The sequence below is a fragment of the Triturus cristatus genome, chromosome 5_2, assembly GCF_964204655.1.
Source record: "Triturus cristatus chromosome 5_2, aTriCri1.1, whole genome shotgun sequence".
In the NCBI taxonomy this organism is placed as follows: Eukaryota; Metazoa; Chordata; class Amphibia; order Caudata; family Salamandridae; genus Triturus; species Triturus cristatus.
Window position 1 is genome coordinate 436,355,723 of NC_140588.1, and position 23,217 is coordinate 436,378,939.

A 23,217-nucleotide genomic window follows, 5' to 3' on the forward strand; every position below is an offset into this window, starting at 1 on the left:
TACTGTGGACTGTACCCAGAGTACGCCAGGTCTCCAGACATTAGATCTACCCACGGCCTCCTGCCCTTATTCAATAGTGCTAGTAGGCGTACCAGGAATAAGTAATGACAGTGAAGAATCGGCTAGTACACTGATAAATAAGGCCTTGCACTGGATTTACAATAATACATCAGTAAGGAGATTACAGCATAGACACATCCTTATGGCTAGGAGGGTGGCTTGGATTGGGGGAAGCGAGAAAAAATTTGCAGGTGACTGTGTCATCGTAAATTTTAGACACCCCGAGTTAGTTAAAGACCTGCTTGATAACCGGCATGGGGAGGGCGAGAGTGGGTCTTGCATAAGGATGCTTCCACTGTATTTTTTTTACAGGGATAGCGCCCTTGAGTTTGCTCAGAGTTTGCAACGGCCATGGATTACTAAGAAAGGCAGGGTGGATATTACTCGCTTAGTACCAAATAGATTCACACCTCTCTCTAGTATTTCTGCCCTGGACGAACAAGACTGACTGGTGAGAACGGGGAGTGTTGCGGTCGAGAGAGAATTAGACACCCAGTGGATCTCTGGAGACACAAACCCACCAGAGGCACCCGATCAGGGATTAAAAGTTGGTACACTCGTAGGGTTGGTGAGGGATGTGGAAGTCACGTCGCTTAAAGTAACCTGCCCAGAGACGAGCCTCCCCCCAAGGAAGATAAGGGGAGGGACCAGGGGCCTTGATTTAATACCCACGGAGCTGAGGCTGATTTCTTGGAATATTGCAGGACTCGCAACTAACATAGAATGGCAAGATTTTATTAGAAAGTACAAAGTTATCTGTCTCCAGGAAACTTGGGTGACGGATAACAGTGCGTCATTTTTGGAGGGATATAAATTGTTTTTTGCCCCGGCCCGTAAATCATCAATGGGCCAAGCAAAGGGTGGATTATCAACGTATATGGCATTGACGTTGCAAGGGAGCTGGCAAGATTTGGGGTGGGACTCTGGCTGTCTCCAGGGTATAACATATTCTATAAAGGGCTCAAAGCTTATTTTTATAAATTTTTATAATGCGGGACAATCCATGTCAAACTTGGTCGAGTTGGAGGAGAGATTGACGGTGTTACACGACTCAGGGGACTCAAGTACCCAGTTGATCCTTCTGGGGGATTTTAACAGTCATCAGTGCCCCTATCTGAAATGGGAAGGAGGAATCTGGGATACTTGCCCCTCCATAAAGGGATGGCACACAGAGCATTCTAATGAGGGCATGGCACTAGGCACAATCTTGGGAAACTTTGCCTTAACTCATACGATGGATCTGATCGATGGAGGGTCACCCAATTCAATAACTCCCTCCTTATAGGGACGGGAATGTGATTCAATTATCGATTATATCTTTGTTTCAAATGTATTAATTGGTAGGGTTAGCCATTTTAGGATAGTACCTAGCGCTTTTAGTGACCATAACCCGTTGGAATTGACAATAAGCTCTGTTGACTTTTCCACCAAAGCGGATAAAAGAGGCACCGTGGGCCAGTACAAGGCAAAGGACCAGGGTAGGAGAATTAAATGGAGTAAGATTGATGGGATAGCTCTCCACAGAGCGCTCCTTGCAAATAGTGACAGCCAGACTTGGAGGTGTCTGGACATCACGGTAGAGGGGAGCGATCTGATCGCAGCGTTTGAGGGTACTGCCCGCCACATTGATAGCCTTTTGAGGAGTAAAACGAATATGCAGGTCGACCTCTGCCCTAGATGGTTCGACAAGGAGTGCTCAAGGGCTCACAGGAACCTGAAGCAGGCACTCAAGACAATCTCAAAAGACAGAGGTATGATTGCTGCCTGTAGGAGTCGGTACAAAAAGGCAATCAATTTGCGGAAAATCTCTTTTCACTCCCAGGCCTGGGAGTCACTAAGAGAGGCCGCGGAGCGCCACGACATGAACAGCTTCTGGAGGGTAATAAATGACCCATGTTTTCAAGCCCCAAATAAACCACAAGTAGCGTCCCATATTTTGCCAGAAGCATGGGTAGCGAATTTTACAAATTTATATAATCGGGGCAATCAAGAGGCGCAGCTAACTTTAGATACAGGTCTCCCCACTGGTGACTGGATATCTTTTACGGTAGCTGAAGTAAAGTTGGGAATAGATGGCTTGGTATTGAGAAAGGCGCCAGGGCCTGATGGGATCCCCCCTGATTTACTTAAAAGTCAAGCTGGCCTTTGGGCTCCCATATTGACCAGGGTATTTAACGCAGCTAGTGAGGTGGGCATGCCAAGATCTTGGTCCAGTGCTGTCATCGTGCCAATTTTTAAAAAGGGAAATAGAAACGACCCGCAATGCTATCGCCCAATTTCCCTTATAGACGTTACGGTGAAAGTTATGGGAGAGTAATTTTAAATCGCTTATTGGACTGGGCCGAGGAAAATAATATTATCACTGACGTCCAATACGGGTTTCGTAACGGGCACTCTATGACAGATCAGTGTCTGAATCTTTATCACTTGGTGGCCAAATACACTCTGGCTAGGGAAGGCTCCGTGTATTTGGCATGTATGGACCTCTCAGCAGCTTTCGACTGCGTCAACAGAAGAAAGTTGTGGGAAATCCTGGGAGCCATAGGTGTCGACCCAGGACTGATACAAGTCTTACAAATGCTACATCACAACACAACGGCACGGGTAAGATTCACTGACGATGGTGACCTCACGGAAGACTTCCGGTGCCGGGGTGGGGTGAGGCAAGGCTGTATCCTAGCGCCCTTCCTGTTCACGCTCTATATAAATAGGTTAGATAAGGCGCTGGGGGCACTGGAGGCAGATTGTCCCTGCATTGGGAGGAGAAGTATACCAGTCCTCCTATATGCAGATGATGCGGTCCTCTTGGCGCGCACAGGAAGGAGTTTACAGGTCCTTATTAGTGGATTTGTCAGTTTTATGGCGGACTTAGATTTAGTGCCCAACCTCTCTAAATCATATATTTAGGAAGTGGGCAAAACGCCATCTAAGAACTGCAGTTTCACAATAGGAGACCACAAACTCGAAAAAGTAAAATCTTTTAACTACCTGGGGATTGTTTTTGATAAAGACCTTAATTTCAAGCCACTAGTAAGGCACAAATGTAGCCAACATCCTAGCGCTGTGGGGTCGATCATGAACTATGCGTCCAGATTGGGTCGTTGGTCACCGAATGAAATAGCACAGTTATATAGCTCGGTATGCTGTGCAAAGACCCTGTATGGGAGTGAGGTGTGAGGTTTCACAGATTTGGGAAAAATACAACTGGAAGAAGATAAGTTTTTAAAAAGGCTCCTGCAAGTGCCAAATGCATATCCTCTTTCATTGCTCATGAGGAGCTGGGTATTGCCTATCTTAGCGATAAGGCCTGCCTCAAACCAATTATTTGTTGGATAAAAATTTGGACAAACCCTGAGGCAAGTCTAAGCAGATTAATCCTAGAGGACTGCATGAGAGGGGATAAGGGGGCCCAAATTCCCTGGCTCAAATATGTAAGGGACGTCTTGACCACTCGGGGCCACGAAAACTTTTTTAATGAACCTCATACACTGGCCAGCAGAGACGTGGGTGTTATAAAGACTGATTTTATGCAGCACCTAGCTAGGGCTAGAGAGGACAGAGAAGGGCGGAAAATTACAGTAAGGTTATTTCAGCTTACAAAAGCAACACCGGGTATGGAATTTCATCTTTCTAACATGTACAACCGACAGGATAGATTTTTAATGTAGAGATTTAGATTAAATCTTTTGCATCATATCCTGTTGGTTCCAGCGGGTTTTGCACATGATGTAAGCCTAAAAGGGTGTTGCGGCTGCGATCTTAGATCTCCGCAAAACACCCTTCATTTCGTCCTAATTTGCCCTTTCTATGCTTACCCAAGGTCTCTGTTTTTAAAAACAATTTTAAGACGTTCTAATATAAGACAGGCTAAAGTGGCCCTTTTATTTCTTAAACTCGCCTCTGACCCTTTCACCCTATTTAGCACAGTACATTTTTTACGATTGGGAGTCAAATTAAGAAAGACCAGAGGAGAGGATTAATCATGATGGTCTAAACAAAGGGTGGAAGGACTGAAAGACACACAAATGATTGGCACAGCAAAGTTTGCAGTGAGACTCGTGTATTTTATGATTTCTCCTTCCATGTGATGGGGGTAACCCTACATGGCTAAATGAACAGAACTATGAAAGGAATTGTCCCGGTTTTTAATGTTTATATTGTTGGGCCTTTTATTATTATTGTTTTAATGAGATATGTGTACATTGGGTTGAATTTTTTAATGGATGATGGTCCGAATATAACATGTATCTTTTATGGTTATTTTTAATATCCGCATAAAGATTATTTGAATTTGAATCAGCAGTAACCACAATGAATTCAATGCATTGTAAAATAAAACTAGCAGTTAGAAAACAAACATATGGACAATTTTTTTAAATGAAAGATGTAATAGTTCTTAATGTGTTTACAATATACCCTGGGGATGTTCAGTACTATTTGTAGGTTCATTGATCAGACCAGTAAAAGAATGTTGGAGAGAACATGGAAGAACATTAAAAAATGTCATGCTAAACACCTCATGCCTGTACTTTTACATGAAAGCAATTTTGAACAATCAATTAAGAAAATGTAATTCACAGTAACTAGGATGATGTGAGAACAAAGGACAAATATTATGAGAAAATGAAAGTTTTTTGATTTACAAATAAAAACATTTCTATTTGGATTTAATAATGATGATGAAATCCATTTTTTCTTAAGACAAACATTATGTGAGTAATATAATGCTACTACGTGGTTTATATTTATTGAAGAGGAATAGAACCTATCTAATAGCCTCTTTTTATCCTGGTTTGTTGTGAAAACAAGGATAGCACAGCACATAAATACTACCCTTGGTGCCAATAGGGGACTTGGTAACAGATTAAAAGTAGTTACTGTTTCATAATTCATTAACAATTGTAATTCAATAAACATTGACAATCAAAAGCTCCAGCACATATAAATTGTACTCACATTTCAATTATTGACAATTTAAAAACAAATATTAGGCCTTCGTATTATTTTCGTATTAGACATTTCCAAAATACACTCCATTTTTTATGTTTATTTGACGTAGCATATGTCTTTAGTAGTGTGAATGAATTCATGTTTATTATACCTTTTAAATGTTTGTTAAATTAACTAGTTCTAGGATAGGTTGGCTGCCATTCTATAGAGAGCCCTGATATGTGAAAAATAGTTTGTATGAATATTTAAAATATAAAATTGGCAGGACACTATATCTTATCATAGACACCTGTCTACCATTTTGCATCCCACTGTTTGAAAGTAACAAAGTAATACATACTCATCCACTGCACCATTTCTAACATTAACATTCATCCAGATGGTTAAAAATAATACTTACGTCACAATGTTTCAACATATTGATATTTGAAAGTTTAATTATAAATTGGACATTACATTATATTTGGTTTTACATTTCTCTTTAGGGAACAACTGAGTGAGAATGGGCACCCTGTTTAGCAACCCCTGCCTTAGAACACTCTACTTTTTTGCTTCTTACAAGGAGAAGCGTAATGAAAACTTTGTAACAAAGCAGGTATATAATTCTTCATAAGCTAACAAAAACTGTTATAGCTTAATCTTTAAAGTTTATACTAAGATCAACATTTTTCTATAGATAAGGCAAAGAATTAACTTTTTTTCTAAGTAATAGACAACAATATTTAGGTGGGTGTTTCAGCAAACAAGTTTTGAATCAAGACTACATGATGTGTTGGTAAAGGAAGAGGTGAAGAAATAAAAAATATGCAATTAAAGAATTCAACTAAATCTACAAACATCATAGTTCAATTAATTTAACATTTCACTGGAAGAATGTTGCCTTAAACATAGTAAAGGTAAGACTGGTATTTTCGTCAGGAATTCACTTGTAAATAATTGTTTTAGCATTAACTTACAAAGAGATATGTATAATCTAAAGATTGGAGTCAAAAACTAAGCAATGACAACCAGTATAATGTATATATGATTGCTTTTAAAAATAATTACAAAACATAAAATTTGATCACGAGGCAATTTATTTGATGATTAATACATCTTGTACATTCAGATAAATACTGATTGCACAGCCAAGTTATTTGATGATTAATACATTGTGTACATTCAGAAAAATACTGATTGCACACAACGTCCTGTGTTGATTTACAGCAGCGGTGGATATCTCTGAAAAGAGTACCTAGCGACTATGTGTAGAGATTGAAGATTACAGAAGACAGTGTGAAACCCGGGGTGCTTCACAGGTGATAGAGTTCTTTTAGGACTTGGAAGTGCCCTGCTGAGAAAACTGGTGCCATTAGGAAAGGCAGGAGAAGAGAACCAGTGAAGGGGATTGCCCGTTGTTGTACTTGGCCCTCTCTGCAGGGTCACCTCCAAACATTTTTGCTTTGCCCCTCTTGCTTTCTAAGCCCATTGCTGCTGGCTTGTAGGCCTCTCTGCACTTTACCACTGCCAACTAGTGCTACAGTGTTTGTGCTCTCTACTATAAACATGGTAAAATTGGTTTACACCCAAATGGCACATTTAATTAACTTTGTTCGTTCGATACTCTTTATTTCTGCCATATGCCATAAAAGAAAAATATGAATAAATGCATTTAAAAAGACATGTCATACTGACCACCTAAACTTTATAAGAAGAATAGAAATAGGCCCACAAACATAATATAAATATGTTAAAAGTAGTAAAAATAAGGTCTGTAAAACGTTACCCATCATCATATAAATACAAGATTTACAGAAGTCAAGTTATAGGTCCGTCATCCCAATAAACTACACCAATGCTCTCAGCAAACTGCTACATTGATATTATGGGTATGTTAAGTTGTCAGCCTGGCTGCAACACACATATGAAGATCACATAATGGCCTGTCAATGGCAGAATCCTTTCAAGTAGCCAGGAGGTAGACATTTGTCCTCCTCAATAGCCACATGGAAAATAGATATCTATAGACCGCAAAAACAATGTGATTGCTAGTATCGGATTGTAGAATTCTTCAGGACCCACATGCTGCATGGTCCCAAGGTTCATGCAAATTGGGATTATCCTTTTGGTTCTGGACCTAGAATACTAAGGACAAAAAAATAGGGCATGAGCCACTACTGTGGCCCATGCCTAAACAGAACATACAGCTTTCTTGCCAGGCTTGTTTCAACTTCATATAGGAACTGTTTGGTTTTGTAAATACCTTTACGCTTAAAAATCAGTTGGCCAGGGTGCCAAGGGCCAGGTTTGGCAAACACATGCCATGATTAAAGTTCCTGAAACAACTGTTGAGCTCCGATTTGCTGGTTACTAAACCAGTCCTCCTGTGATCTTCCCAGAGTTTAGCTAACCCCATGCTTAGCAGTGTGTCTCTTACATATTTAATCCAGTGAAATGTGCCTTCCTGTGGGAGACTACATAGCTCTTTCATACCACAGCACCACTGGAGCATTTCAGGAGTTGGCTAGATTTTTCTCCAGTACATTAGTGGTCTAACTGCAATTCTTTCTGAGATTGGCCTAAGCCCCAATGTGATCTGATTCTTAAATGTTTCTAGGGGCCATGGGGCATTATGCCCTCAGAGCTCAGTACCATAAAGGGGCCACCCTGGGGCCACCAGTAGGCAAGAGAAATATGATAATACAAATCTCATGAGGCATTATGGGGTGCTTCACCTGGAGAAGCAGTAAATACTTTAGTAGCTGCTCTCCCATTTTATTTTCTGTTTGGGTGCCAGGTCCCATCCAGGCACCCAGTGTGTCCTCCTTTGTTGGAGGAAGCTCAGGAAGCCTGCCTCTGGCTGCCTCAGCTAGCTCACCAACCAGCCAGCACTCCTCATTTCCAACTTGGGAGCTGGCAGAGTGCTTCTCCACTACCCATTCCACGTGGGCAAGGAGTTTGTGCTGATGTGACATGAGCAAGGGGAGCATGGACACGGCCAGTGCTATTGGGGGTGTGCAATGCCACTCCCACTGCTTCTTTGTGTCAGTGCCTGGGGCGATAGGGACCCCCAGGGATATGGGCCCCCGCTGGGTCAAATCTAAAAATGGGAGAGGCCCTACACACACCCCTCCCTGAGATATATAATTGCATTGTGCATGAACCCTGAGCTCTGGCCTACCCCAGAGGTCATTTCTCACCAGGCAGCAAAGCCTAATGCGCTCAATTTTCACAGGGGGATCCAAGGTCACCAATATTAAAGCAGCCATATCTCTGGCCCTGTTAGGACAATGTAGATGATCCTGGCTCATTGTACTCCTGGTGGTGAGCTCTCACCACCAGTTGCAGTTCCAGCAGGCCCCCTGGTCTCCAAGGTGGTGTACTTTACAGTGAGCTGGTTCCCTGGCTCCTTGCACCAGCGTTCTTCCTGGTCTTTGTTTCAGGACGTAGAAGTCCCGATCTTTCACTTAACTGGCCCTCAAGGGGTGTTGGGGGCCAGCCTCAATTGCCTTTTGGGAAATCTTCATGTCTTGGGGTCAACTGGGGCAGAATTATTGGTCCTTTTGGGCATTAGGAGATTTCTTTTTGCAGTTGTTCATGGATGTCGCAGTCCCAGGGTCCAGCAGCAGAACACACCAGCAGTCTTCTCTCTCCTTTGGGAAAGAGTTTTTTAAAATGGGGTGGAAGGTTCTAGAAGCCAGGCATAGCCATCTAAACCTGAGGTGCCACATCCTCTCTTCACCCCCTCTCAGCCTTCCAGCAAAGGAATGTTGGGACAGTTCAAGATGGCGTCATCGAGAAGTCACTGATCACATTCCCTCTTGGGATCTCAGCTCTGCCCCTTGCTGATATCACTGCCAGGGCCTTTTCCACCAAAATTCAATGGGAAGCCCCATCCATGATGACTCTTATTGGTTGGTCTTCCTCCTTTGTTCAGTGTGCCTGGGCTTTCCCCAACCCTGATACTGTGTGATGGGGTATTAACAAATGCAAATGTGCATCCCAACCTCTTTCTCCACAGGAGCTGAGGGAAGCACTGTTAGTTACCACTTTTATGTGGGTTGGGCGTTGTTCCCTGTGCTGGGGAGAAATTTTATTTACTTTACCCAGCAGGGTGACACAAGTCCTGGGCTCTGATCCTGAGCTTAGTGAGAGAGCTATGACAATTCTGGATGATCCATAAAAACTACATGTATGGTCTTGGAACCTGCAATTATGAACTGGGCACACCTATTCCACCTCAGTTTTGTACCTCACATGACTTTGTAGGCCTAAGGGAAGCAAAACTGCACTCTAAGGCAGATTTCTCCATATGCATACAATAATGTGTCACTGCAGACAAAACAGTAATTTGCACTGACTTTGATAATAAGTGTAACTAGTATTATAAGTTCTATCCCAGATCAATATCTAACACTAGAGAGTCCCCTCTGTGCCAAGCTACCTGCAAAGCAGTTACCGGGCTGCTCACGTTGGTAGTCTCATACATGCAGCCTTCACACATATGCACATGCATGTGCATGTTTTCATGTGTAACCAGACAAGTGCCCCTTACCGCAGCTTTGTCACGGAGGCCTTATTTAAAAAGGCAGATACTAGTGGTAAACATGTGCAGTCGATTTGCTATGTGATTACTATGGGTGAGACCCATGTAGTGAGACTCACCCACAGTAAATAAAACAAAATGAGCCAAGAATCTGGGCATATTAACTGGACATAACCCATTTTGCAACAGTAATTAATACTGGGAGACAATCTGGAAGATGAGAATCAAGAGACATCCCCTCTAGCATTTTCAGTGTTTGCCCATATATTTTCTTACATTGTCTGTCTCTGCTTTTTTATATTGTATTCCCTTTCCCGCCATCCTCTGAATGCCTCATCTCACTGAAAACATGTTTACCTTAATCTCTAATTTTGTATTTTTGCAAACTGCCCATAACTTATTTACAGTTTCACAACCTCTCCTCTTCTGAAACTCACACCCCTGTAACCAAACAAAATGTAATCACCTCCAGCTCACCTATTAATCCCACCAACCATCTGCATGAGCTCATGTAACACCTACTAATGATAACAACTACCATACTTATTTATTCCACCTTAAAGAAACTGGAATGAATGCTTGGAATGGTTATCTCAAACACACAAACCTAATATCAATAGCCAAAAATAACCAAAAAATCTGGACCAATCAGTAAACTTGGATTCCAGAGCAGAGTGCTGCCTGGCGTAAAGCACTTCAATGCCTCCTCAGGGGTAGTAAGCACTATACAAATTCAATTACAAATACACCCATGGCCTGTGAATTAACTGTTACTGGTGGGCCTGCAGCAATTATTATGCCACCCCATAAGTAGCCGTTTTGAACATGTGTCAGGTCTGCCATTACTGCTTGTATGCAGTTTTGAACTACCATTTTGACCGGGCAAAATAAACCTTTTTGCCAGGCTTTAATTTTCCCTTTAAATACACATAAGTCACCCAGAGGCTAGACCCCAATAAGCCCATAGGGCAGGGTGCATTGTATTTAAAGAGTAGGACATGTATTTTTGAAGTTTATATGTTCTGAAATTCAAAAAACCCTAAATTTTATTTTTCAGTACTGTAGGGCCTAACTCTCCCAAAAGAAATCACTGACTTAAATTTTTACATTTAATAAGTGGTAACATTTGATTGGGAACAGGTACAAATATCATGTTTGGACTCTAATGAATTGCAATTTAAAATCCTGTTTAATGGTAAAGTTGGATTTTAGATCACAAATCACAATCCTGAAAATGCCACTTGTAGATAGTTGATATTTCTTGTCCCAACCTTTTGGTGCCTGCAGCCTGCATCCTGGGTCATATGTCTAAGTGTAGTAGGCAAATGGCCTTTGAGTATTACTCCCAGACAGTATCACAAAGGGGGACTAGATTTTGGCCATCCTTACATAATGGGAGAGGTAGAGCGGTCATCTACTACACTTGAACTTCAAAGGAGCAAAAAGTTGGAAGATTTGTCACCTTCAAAAAACCTTGCTAGTGGAATTGGAATCCCGCACACTCCTAGTGAGATTGTGAAATATAATTCAGCTATAAAACAATTGAACTCGATGTTGAAAAGAAAAGAGATCTTCACTAGCCATTCGTTTTTTGTAAAACTCCCTTGTTACAGCTTCATGTGATCCTTTGATTTTTTTTCCCCAGGAAGGTTCATATCACAAAGACCACTTTAGAGTGCCTAAATGGGGATTATGAGGTCGAGCCAGGATATGGCCATGAACGGAACAGTTTTTTGAAGAAGCATAACATAGAAACATTTTTTATTGTGCCATCACATCGAAGAAAGGTAAGTCACCTTATGTTTTGTCTGTTCAACATACCTCCAAAGTACTGTAAGGACATTTGTTATGCACGGTGGCCTTTCTGATCCAGGATAACTAATCAATTAATTGGAACTTTGGTAACCTAATCTAAATGTAAAGTAGTTGTTTCTGTTAACGTTTGCCTTGAAAGAAGGTAGCTTGAAATTAAAATCAAAGGGACACTGAAAAATGGTACATAAACAGCATTTATGGCAAAAAACTTTGTGAGAAATTGGGCCATTGGTTGACTGGGATGTGATCCCTGGTCAGGCATTAGCCACAATCCCTTGTAGGGTGAACCACAAATGTCACTAAATCAACCTGTGCTTAACCCTGTGGTCGTTTGGCACAAAAGCAGTCATGCTTAACTTAGAAGCAATGTGTAAAGTGTTTATGCAGCACACAAACAGTAATAAAGTGAAAACACAACACTGGAAAAAGCCCACACCAATTTAGAAAAACAAGGTACATTTTAATAAATCACTTGACAGCAAAACGACAAAAATCCAATCGGGTGAACTGGAATTCTTGATTTTGAAACATTTTAGTAAAAATATTGCCAAAAAGCATTAAGTGCCAACTATGGCTATATGGAGAGCTGGACCGGGTCAAAGTCACAAGTGCAGGCTGACCACTATGGAGCGAAGGTTGGCTACAGTTACCATATTAGTCCCAATGAAAGTTTACCGTCTCAAATAAGTGCCAAAAGTCCCACTTATTGTGGAGAGGGTCACAAGTAGCAGTGAGTCGCAGGAGGCTTCCAGAGTAGCATGAAGAGCAGTCCATGTCTCATGGACGGGCATTACTGGATCTTCATGTTGGTGGTCCCCACAAGTGGTCGATGTTGTAATGCGAAGAGGCGGCTACCAGAGGTCCTCCCTGGGTGGTGAGGTCTTAGTGCGAATGGGCCCGTTCATCATCGTGAAGTTCCCAAAAACTTCAATATTGCTCTCTGAGGACACACCAAGGTGTCCGGATCTGAGGGGCCCCACTTGGGGTCAGGAAATTGCTTCATCTGGGTCTAGGGGCTGGTGCAGGATGTTGGGGAGCCTTCCATGTCCCTGACGCTCAGATGAGGTGGCCAACACATTAACCCTTGGAATCACTCAGATAGCCCTTGGTTCAGAAAAAAGTTGCACATCCAGTTCTCCTATGCCAGGCAGGAGGTCAACAAGGCAGCAATTCAGCAAGAAGCAGTCCAGCAGGGCAGAAATCCAGCAGAGAAGCAGTCCTTTCAGCAGCATAGCATTTCTTCTTCCAGGCAGAATCCACAGGTCCAGATGTGAACTGAATAGTTTGTGTTTGAGGTCTTCTTTATATACCCTGATGCCCTCCTTCTGGAAGGTGGGAGAAGCTTCTAGACAGTGGATTTGAAGTGCATGGAATTTCATGACTCCCATGTCTTTGCTCATAGCTGGCTACAGTGACAATGTGGAGGCAGCAGGTCATTTGTGTGAGAGCAAAGCACTCCCTATTCAGTTGCAAGTGGGCTGTGGTTAGCTCTACCCTCTCGTCCTGCCAGTAGATGGCCCTCTTAGGCACACCTACTCCCTCTAATGTGTGACTGTCTGGGAGGAATTCAAATACTGTCAGTTACACCCAATCATGTGACCCAAAATAGGCTACACGAACAAAACGGCTAAGGGGAGAAAAATGGTAACTTTCTAAAAGAGAGAGAAACTGGGAATGAGACACCATTAGATGACCTTCAGAGCCGATTGCAAAGAGATGCGATGCGGTCCTTTTCTGTGGGTACTTTAAAGGAAGCAACTCTCTTTACCGTTTTGTGAAATTTGCAGTGGAGTGGCGCTGTTCAAGCTATATGTTCAGCTATTTAACCGACTGACAGCTGAAAGGAAGCATCAAAGAAAACATCACCGGGATGGCGAAAGTGGTCAAAGCAAAGTACAACTAGGTTTCCATTTAACCGATAGCAAGCCTTCTTATATCTTTTGTAAAAGCACCGCCCGTCTGGCGCAAATTGTGCCATCCACATTTTAACCTGCCTCTTCTTGCCTGCAACGTGCAAATTTATTTTTCTATTCAATCAGATAAACCAGTCCACGCCCTGAAGAGAATCCCATAAACCACCTTGACAATCAAAACGCGTCGGCATTACATAACGCAGGGACTTTTGCTTTTAATTCGGGTTCCCTCGTAGAAATGTTATTTGAATTGTCTCACTACTGGAATTAATGTCTCTTTTCCCTGTGAGTAGTAGCTTCTTGAATTTGTTGCACAATGTGAATGCTAAATGTTGTCCTAGTAGCTGCCCTGTTTGTGAACTAAGACTGGTGATATAATGTTTAGATAATTGTTGTTATGTATCACGCTTCATGTATTGTTTGTTACATCACATTACTTTATCACAAAGCTAGTATGTCTTTGTTTTATTTGTTGCCTTAATATGTATAATTTGCTCTTGACTGAAACGTATCCGCACTTACCTGACCCATGATTAAATGTGGAGTAAAGTGTACAGAACGAAGTAGCAAATAAATGCTTCAAGACCATATCAATTGAATTAAAGGCCTTTAGTCTGTTAAATTGGTTTAGCAGCATTTGAATGTGGTGGCTAGGACACCCCCCTCTTTTTTCTTAGTTAACTTTCTAAAAGTGGTATTTTTAAAATTGAAATAAAAAACTCATTAAATAGGGTTTTCTAATGACACCAAGTATGACAAAACTACCTGCTCCCAATTGGAAATTACAGTTGATTAAATCTAATAAGGAATCTCCAATGTTGTCTATGGGAGGGGTAGGCCTCACTGTAGTGGAAAACAGATTTAGGAGGTTTTCACTACCAGTACCAGTAAAATGTAAAAGCACATGCTCAACCTTTCAATTGCAATGCACCCTGCCCTCTGGGTTACCTAGTGTCTAACTTAGGGGTGACTTAAATGCAATAAAAAGGGGTGTTTAAGAATTTCCAAGGAGGTTTACTTGCCAAGTCAACATGACAGTTCAAAACTGCATTCAGGATGCAATGGCAGACCTGGGGCATGTTTTAAGGTGCAACTTACATAAGTGGCACAATAAGTACTGCAGACCCACTAGTAGCATTTAATTTACAGGCCCTGGGTTTATGGTAACCCACTCTAGAAGGGACGTTTGAGTAAATTAAAAATGCCAATTGGGTATAAGCCAATTTAACCATGTTTTAGGGAAGTGATCACAAGCACTTAAGCACTGGTTGGCAGTGGTAAAGTACACAAAGTACTAAGGCAAACAAAAATTGTTTTAGCAAAAGGCAGAGGTGATAAGGCAAAATGTTTAGGGGTGACCCTGTAGAGAGGGCCAGGTCCAACAGAAAGGCAATGTTGGTGGCAATTTATTGAACAATATGGTACCACTGCTGTAGTCTACAATCATTTCAGAGAACGTTCTTTCTTTAGGACACTTTTTAGCCTAAAAGGTGGCATACATCAGTGTGTGTGTGTGAATATTATCTTTTCATATCTCTAATGCCTTTACAGTACTGTGTGTTCCTCAGCGGAAGCTAGCATGAAAATGACAATAAATTAGATCCTATGTTCATTTATCCATGAAAATAATTCACTTCAGTTCTGTCCAACTCTGGTCCTTTATTGACACAATCACACTGGAGTCATAGAATAACCACCCAATACATACTACTATTTATCAATTTCCCCATCACCATTTTAAATCAATATATTAACATTTATCGCATAGGAATATTGTGGAGATCTGGCAATCAGGGATGAGAGGAGGACACTCATTTGTTTCCATATTGAATTAGAAGTGTGTTTATTGTGTGCCCGATGACTTTGCCCATCTTGGGATTGCCGGGGCATATTGCATTTTGGGCCTGTTAGCAGTAAGGCAAATAGGGACAGCTGAGAAGTAGGTAAGGCAGGACATATGAACTTTTACCTCATTGATTAGGGGGAGCCTAGGAGTCACCCTAACCAACTGGCAGGCAAAAATGTGGCATCCCCAGGCACCGTCAACAGAAAGCTTTTGGGCCATCTGGGAGATCAGAAGAGGACTGGATTTGCTCTTTGTGAAAGGAGACCTGAAGGACTCAACGGGCCCTCACTTACATCCCGAACAAAGAAGTGGACTCAAAGGGCCTGTTGGCTTTTTAACTATTTTGATACTTCAAATATTTTTACACATTCTTTTAATTTAAGCCTGTTGCTCTGTCCATGGTTACGAGGGGTTGAGCTAAGGTTATATTCACTGAAGTCTTTGACTATATCTAACAGGGAAGAGACTTTATTGCCAGTCATGGAATATCATCCATTCTAAATAATAATTCACTCTCTTAAAATAAATAACTCTAGGCTGTTTTGAATTAAAGCCATTATGTAGAAAATACCAGGAGTGACTTTCAGATGTTTTAAATCCAGTGGCTTGTGATAATACAGCAATAGTTAAGGGAATGGGCCTCTCCCATAGAGGTGGGCAGAATTTACGTAGCCGCGCTACGCAAAACTCCGCTAAATGGTAAAAAATCTCCGCGGGCACGCAGAAATTCCGTGATCACGTGGAATTGCTTTTTCCTCCCGTTCGCAATGCTTTTTTCCTGTTCACGAACGCTGTTGGCATGCTCGGGGGGAAATATCTCGCGAACACGCATTTTTAAAGCACAAAAAATTCCGCGAAGCCGCGGATCCCGGAATTTTTGGCAATTCCGCCTTCTCCGCGGAACGTGAAACTACCCAAATTCTGCAAATTCCGCAAGCAGAACGGAATTGACCGCCCAAGCCTACAAATGAACAATATGTAGACAGATTTTCTTAGTGGGAGGAATAATATGAAAGTATTTTAAGAATGTCTACCTATACAGATTGTTCCCTCACATGATGTAAGATGTTGTGCTCTATAAACCAAACAGAGGCACATAAAAAATGTAAAGGTAAGTCACCTTGTGTTGATATAATGAGATCAGATGGTTTGTATGTGTGGATTCATCTTAGGGTACTCAAACAAATATTAACGATGTCATGAGAGGCATGGCTGTTTCTAAGAACTTGGTGCAGCTAAGAATATAATTGTAAACCTTATATTCTGGTTAACAGAACCAGCATTTGTGCAACTTTCTGTTAATAAAGAAAACTTACAATATCGAAAAGCCAGTATGATCAACTCATGCATTCAGGTATATAAGATAATGTGCAGGAATGTAGATGTGCCTGGGTGAGTCACCCCTCACAATTTAATGAACATCTGTTTAGATCCATATACACATACTTCTATCAAAGAAAGTGTAAAGAACAATCATACTTAATGAGGGTGTGAAAGATATGGTTTTTACAAATGGAAAAACATTTTTCTCAAGGGGAAACATAATTGACACCATTTACAATATTTCACTTGAGCTAAATACCTCTTGAGTTAATATTGTGCTTTGACTGCTCTTTAAAATCTAAAGCTGGCAAAGATACCAGCAATCCTCCTGAGATTGTGTATGCATCCTAAAAAACAGAATGAATAAACTCAAAGATAGTAGTAATTCTATAAGAACAGATTTCTACTTTTTTGTCAATGGCTTCTTGAATCGGATCAAAAATGCCCCTGGTATAAATGTGACACAAATAATTACCAGATGTGATGTTTAGCAACAAGTAACTGCTCTTTTTTTTAAACAATAATAGATGGATGGTTCATGTAGGTTCAATCATGGAGCATGTGTTTATTGAATTAGAACTCTAAGTTTAAGTATTAGTCGGACGAAAGTACACTGAGTAGAGGTTATGATCAAGTCACCATCTTTCAGAACCTTTGTAGGCGGTATATATTTGTCAGGACACTACTTATTCATTTAATGTGGCTCTTCGAAAGGATAGGGTTCCCAATAGTATGAACAGTTAAAGCACATTTTCTTCAAATAACCATAAATATGATTACATAATGTGTTAATCAATTAATAGTTGGGGGTTGGATAGTTCGTATTCTGCTACATAATTTAACCTCACAGCTTGTATATAGGACCTATCACTTGTCTTGGCCCAGGAGTTAGCTAGAGGGAAAATGTAGGAAGTAATTGAAATTTGCTGAAAGCGATAATTAAGGCTATAAATTGAAGGTAAATTACCATGTCTTCTGGATGGGAAAGTCAAAGGCAGCATTATAAAATGCATGGATTATAAAAAAAACTTTGGAAAACTACTTTGTTGCAGGCACATTAGCTACAGTTTTGTTATGTGCAGGTTTCAGTCTCATATTGGCAGTTCAGAGAACCCTATTGTAAAATTACCCTGTAGCATAAAACATAGTGAATCCATGTTTCCTCATTAGCTCTATTTGCATAAAAAGATTTTGAGCAAATTGATTTAGCAATAGTTCATTTTACAATAAATAGTTTCTACTGGCAGGACAGAATCGAGTCAGTTCTTAGGCTAATTTTATATTTTACCTACATTTTAACAGCCTTACCTTGATTATTTTAACAGCAGTTTTCTACTTACAGTTTACAATAGTATTAACGTAATTCGTCAAGGCTGCTTTGAAACATTAAACTGTTTTAATTGATGATGGTTTGTGATGGTTTTACTTAACTGTACAATAAGGTATTACTTACTTACTTAAATATTCTCTGTGGCATTATAGAGAATTGAGTCAAGAGTGATCTTCCAATAACTGTATGTTTACACTACTAAAAGTGCTTATTAACAAAAAATCAGTTTGAAAAATATAGGCCAAATATATTATTTAAATAAATCAATCTGAAGAATATTGGAGCAGTCCTTGAAGATAGAGAGAACACATTACAGTTATTTTCCACTTCACAGGGACCATTATCTGCACGTGACCTGAAGCTTCACAACATATGGTACTCATTATATATGGGAACTAAAGGGTCAACTATAATAAATCCATGTTGGACAAACCCTGGGCTAAAATGCTTTAATTGTGACAAATGGGGTCCACTAGTATCCTGGTCCCCTGTGCTGTGAACCCCCAAAAAGAGACTAAAGTACCAATTTTTAGCACTTGACTCTCAGGTTAGCGAGTCAGAGCAGTCCAAGGCTTACTCAGGTGAGGTGTTGTGCACTAGAGACTCAGAACTCAGCAACACAACACACAGCACTTAATAAATGGTGCTTTTTCATTTCAAAAGGAAAGGTACTTTCTAACACATACTACTAAATATTACACACAAACTATAAAATATTTACAAAATGGCAGGTGCAAATACTTATAATGATACCCTCTAAAGGGCCTTCACAATCACAGGGGGCACCCACTAACAAAATGTTTCAAAAGTAATATAACCTTCTGAATATACCCTGGTCCCATGTGCTTTAACATTCAGTGCACCTGCAAGCCCTAACTCAATAACTACTAATGTTGTCAGAGAGTCACTATAAAAAACAGGATAAGAACATGTTAACTATAATGTAATATGACATTCAAACGCTTTTAGGCTGATGCTACCATTCATTGGTATATTAATATATATATTGATTTACTACCAAAAGGCTCATGTAAATACAATTTTCAGTATTCAAAACATACACTGTTAGAGCCTTTTTTCTTCACTACAAAGCCATAGGACCCTACAAAAACAATCGATAAACACCAGAGCCTTTTGGTCAACACCCTTGCTCCACAGGTGCTGAAAAACTCCACAAAACTCATCCATATTCACTCTTTTTAATTATCTAGGTGATTTAGGGGATAGTTTCATAACTGTGAAAAAGTATCTTGGGGGAATGGAGGGTTCCAAATATCTTACAGCTCCCTAGAGCCAACATATAGTCCCAGACGGGCCCTGCCATCTACTGGTTGAACCAACAGAGAAACATGCAGAGTGCATTCTTTTAGCATTCAGTGTTTTCTTGTGATACAGCTACAAGTGAATTTCTTTTCTGAAGCCAAGCACTTTTTGAGTGGTTACAACTTTTTCAGTGGGGCAGCAGTGTACCATGCTTGGGTGGTGAGGGGACCAAGTCAATGCACCCAGGCCATACTCACACCTGCATGGCAAATCGAGGTGCTGCTGGGGAGCTGCTATTCTTGTCATTTCACCTGCTGGTACTGACGTGGTAGGAGAAGCAGCTGCTTTTCTCCCCTGCTCCGGTGTGGGAGAGCAGAACAGTGCTATTATGGTCTAACAAAGCCACTCACCTCACTGGGAGCTTCCCCTTGGCCATGAGGCTTGTTGGACCAGGTGGTATGGATCCCCTAGGCTGTGTCGGGGGTATATTATCTTACTGGATACAACACACTGAATTCATGATGATTTCCTTAAGGGAACTGGTCTTCTCTGGGGGATAAAGAACCAGGAAAGTGGGTAGCAGCATTCAAGCTCGTTCTTCAGCTGGCCTCCCCAGGGCACTGGCACACCCTTGGGATGTAATTAGTAAACCACTTTATGTGATACAGTTGTTTTCAACTTGGCAGCCTGGGAAAATGGCACACATAAGGGGTGGGGACAAATGCAAACATCTTGGCTCATAATGGGCCTTTCCAATGGGGTGCTCATTGTTTTGCGCCTAGTGGCATGCTGCTGGCCTCCAAATGTTTGGTAATTCAAAGAGCTTGTTTTAGAATGCTATCGCTCAAATGTCGAGACTCATCATAACTTGACACTGTCAGCCTGCATTTCTCAGGCCGTTAGGGTCATGTGTCCAGCAAGTGTCAGGGAGTCCCCCACCAGCTGTACCAATCACAGGACCAGTCCACAGATGACCAAGAAAACCCTCCCCTTCAGGGTCCCCAGCGTGTCCACTCCCCAATGCATCGCAGAGGGAATGTAGAAGTCAGTGCCACGGACCCTAGAGATAGGGTCCAAAAAGTCCCAAGAAATTTGCTTCCAGAGTGTTCCTTCAATTCACACAGAGATGTATCTACAAAGGGTTTGTCCTTCCTCTTCTCAGCATTTCTCTTTTTAGCAAGGTTTTAAATCTGAAGGAGGGGAGATCTAGATGGTAGGGATCTCAGCTTATGGAGAGATGCCGTTTCATTTTCCGCCACTGACAGACAGTTTCTTGGTGCAGCAAACTGGCTAGTCCACAGCATGGCAGAAAGGATTTTTTAATATTGGCAAAATCAACCGCCTCTATCAAATGGTTGTTAATCTCCAAGACATCAAAAGGAGCTTCTAGTTTGACTGGTGTCAGAGGTCTACTTGCTCCCCTTTGTCTTTGTGAAAAGGGCATGCACTGGCTTGTCCTGAAGGTCCCTCAACCTCTTCCACTGCCAGGATACGGCTAATTCCCTTGAAATGGGGCTACTTTCTGGAGAGGGTTTTGCGCTACTAGCTCCACAGAGGACTTATGAACAGCACCCTACAGGTTAGATCACAACTAGAATCTCATTTAGAGCTGACTCAGGAAAGTATTGCAAAACTCAAAGTAAATGAAGAAGAGCAGATATGGCAAAATGAATATTATTTTTGGACTCTGGTCTTTTTTAAACATAATGAAAGTAATTTGAAATATTTTGCCATGGTAAGCCAGTGTAACGTTAATATGTTGGTGCGACATTCACCTAAAGTATGAATACTGCAAAACACTACCGCTCATTGCAAAGTACTATGACCCACAATATAGTTTTAAAAAATTAGATTTTTTGTGGAAGCTTAATAAAACTACTGGGCCTGCATAGGTCCTAATCTAGTTACATAACAACCCATCTTCAACAAGCTACCAGTGTGCATACAGTGAATTGAGTTAGTAAGTAGTTCTACACACTTAGTCTGCGCACATATTCATGTTTAACTAGCATAGAGCTCTTACCACAGCTGCTCAGTAGTAAGTTATATTTTAAAAGAGAAGCACTCAAAAACATTTTACGGAACCTTACAGTGAGTAAGACTCCTTTTCTTCTTTTGTGAGGCTAACACACAACTGAAATCCAAAACATTAGTTGGGACAAAATTTAAAAAATTAAATCAAAATCAATAACTTAGTGATATTTAGGGGGGGGTGAGAGCCCACTTCTCACAGCATCCCTCCAACTTCATGAGCTGTAGCTCTTCTGAGGGTCATCAGGCAAAATGATCCTTCCTCTCTGGGTGACCCTCGGTATGGGACCTGTAGATTCTGACCTAAAACACATAGGTCAATCTGAGTTTTTTCCAGCCTCGTATTTAAATCTGTAAAATGTATGAAGGGCCTCAGAATTCCCCCCATGAGGGGAGGTGGTAACTGTCTGCATGAACTCCCTTCTGCCCTCACAATGTTCTAATGCAACAAAGCCAAGCAATATTTGATAGAAGGTTCTAATTTCAGACAAATTTACTCTGCCTGGACTAATACATAATATACCTAATTTAGCAGTCCATGATGAAAGCTTTTTACATATCTATTGAATTCTCATATTGATCCACAGCACCTCACTCTAAGGAGTGATTTAGTTCCAAGCAATGTTATCATTTGGGAACGAAATGGGAAGAAACAGATGAGACAAAGGAGACTTATACAAGTAGTACTGGGCATAAATGAAAACACATGACCGGACTGATGCTCTGTTCCACTAAGCCAGCACATAACATCCTGGTGGCTTTTCTAGTCATGATAGAGGGAGCAGAAAATCAGCTACTTGTCACTTTAAGTACTAGGAAAAGTTTAGGAACCACACTGCTACTGTAAAAACTGAGTCAATGGACACAAACATCATTATAAAGACTATTTCATTGTCCATTGATTATAAATCATTATATTATTTCTGTGTAAAAGAGTACATACCAAAGACAGCCTGGACTGTAAATAATCTCTGTTGACAAGTTTCCTTTGGCGAAAACTGATTTTGCAATATTTCTGCCACATTTGTACAGATCTTGTCTTCAATATAGTTCCATTTTCGTGAAGTAGATTCTTATGTGTTTGTTCCATTCCATATTAATTAAAGTTAGAGGATAGTTCACACTTTATTTTCTTCATTTTCTCCTTACACAAAAGGGTCTTAATGCTGCACATTTGTACTTAACTATTGTTTGTGTTTTTTGATATAGTTGCGAGGTAACACCTAACCCTTGAAGTCTGCCACTATCGCTCAATTTATGGAACGTGGCATAGTATACTTGCTCTATTGGTCACACATATCTCTTACAGGTTGCACCGTTCAACTTGCAACATTTTCTCATGGTCAAACACAGTGAAAAATAACCTTTTATGTAAACAATTTCAATTATTTAAATGGAATTTTGTTGTAGTTCATGATTTAGTAAATATTCATTGGTGGTGATTCACAAAAGGATTTATTTCAGAGGCTGGTAATAGTGCTCCTGTATTACATATCAATGTAATTCTCAAGAGTATGGACATAGATCTCCAGCTATGCTGATCCTATTTCCAATGAAAGTCTCTACACTTATACACTCAAAAGGATGGATTTGGGCCCAATTCTCTGTAGTGGGGGTGAGTGTTTGACATTGTTCAGCATTCCGTCTATCAATTATTCTTTTTGCATTTGTCACCCCAAGTGGGACGGGGATGCCCAGCCATAGGTCCCATGCTCGCCACACCACTCAATTCAAGCAATCATGGTTGATGACGGGTGATTTCCCGAAACCAGTCCTAGAATGCTCGTTTCTGGACCACGGAGGACTTGGCTTGGCAGTTTGGGCTGGACTGTTCCCATGAGGTGCAAGGTCAAAACTGATTTGCATATGGCTAGGTCAAAAATGGGGTGGTTACCTTCAAAATGATGGATTTAGGCTAAGATCTGTGTACTGGGACTGAGTGTTTGACATTGTTTTGTATTCCGTCCATCAATTATTCTTTTTGCTTTCTAAAAGTGACATTTTTAAGAATTGTAATTTAAAATCCAACTTCACTGTATGTTAGGATTTTTAAATTAGTATCCCATAGACACCAACCATGAAGCAGTTATCTCTTCTCATTTGGAAATTACACTTATAAAATGAAATAAGGCAGCAGTAGTGAAAAGCAAATTCAAGGGTT

The 23,217-nt window shown here is 40.8% G+C and overlaps 1 protein-coding gene across 1 annotated transcript in view; it reads left to right on the forward strand.

The window, feature by feature from the left end:
• The window catches only part of ADCY1 (adenylate cyclase 1), a 1,095,828-nt gene that overhangs the window by 720,114 nt on the left and 352,497 nt on the right, over positions 1-23,217 (forward strand). The window contains exon 8 of the mRNA XM_085606626.1: positions 11,181-11,322. Within this exon, the coding sequence (XP_085462752.1) occupies positions 11,181-11,322 (142 nt within the window). The remainder of the gene's footprint in view (positions 1-11,180; positions 11,323-23,217) is intronic.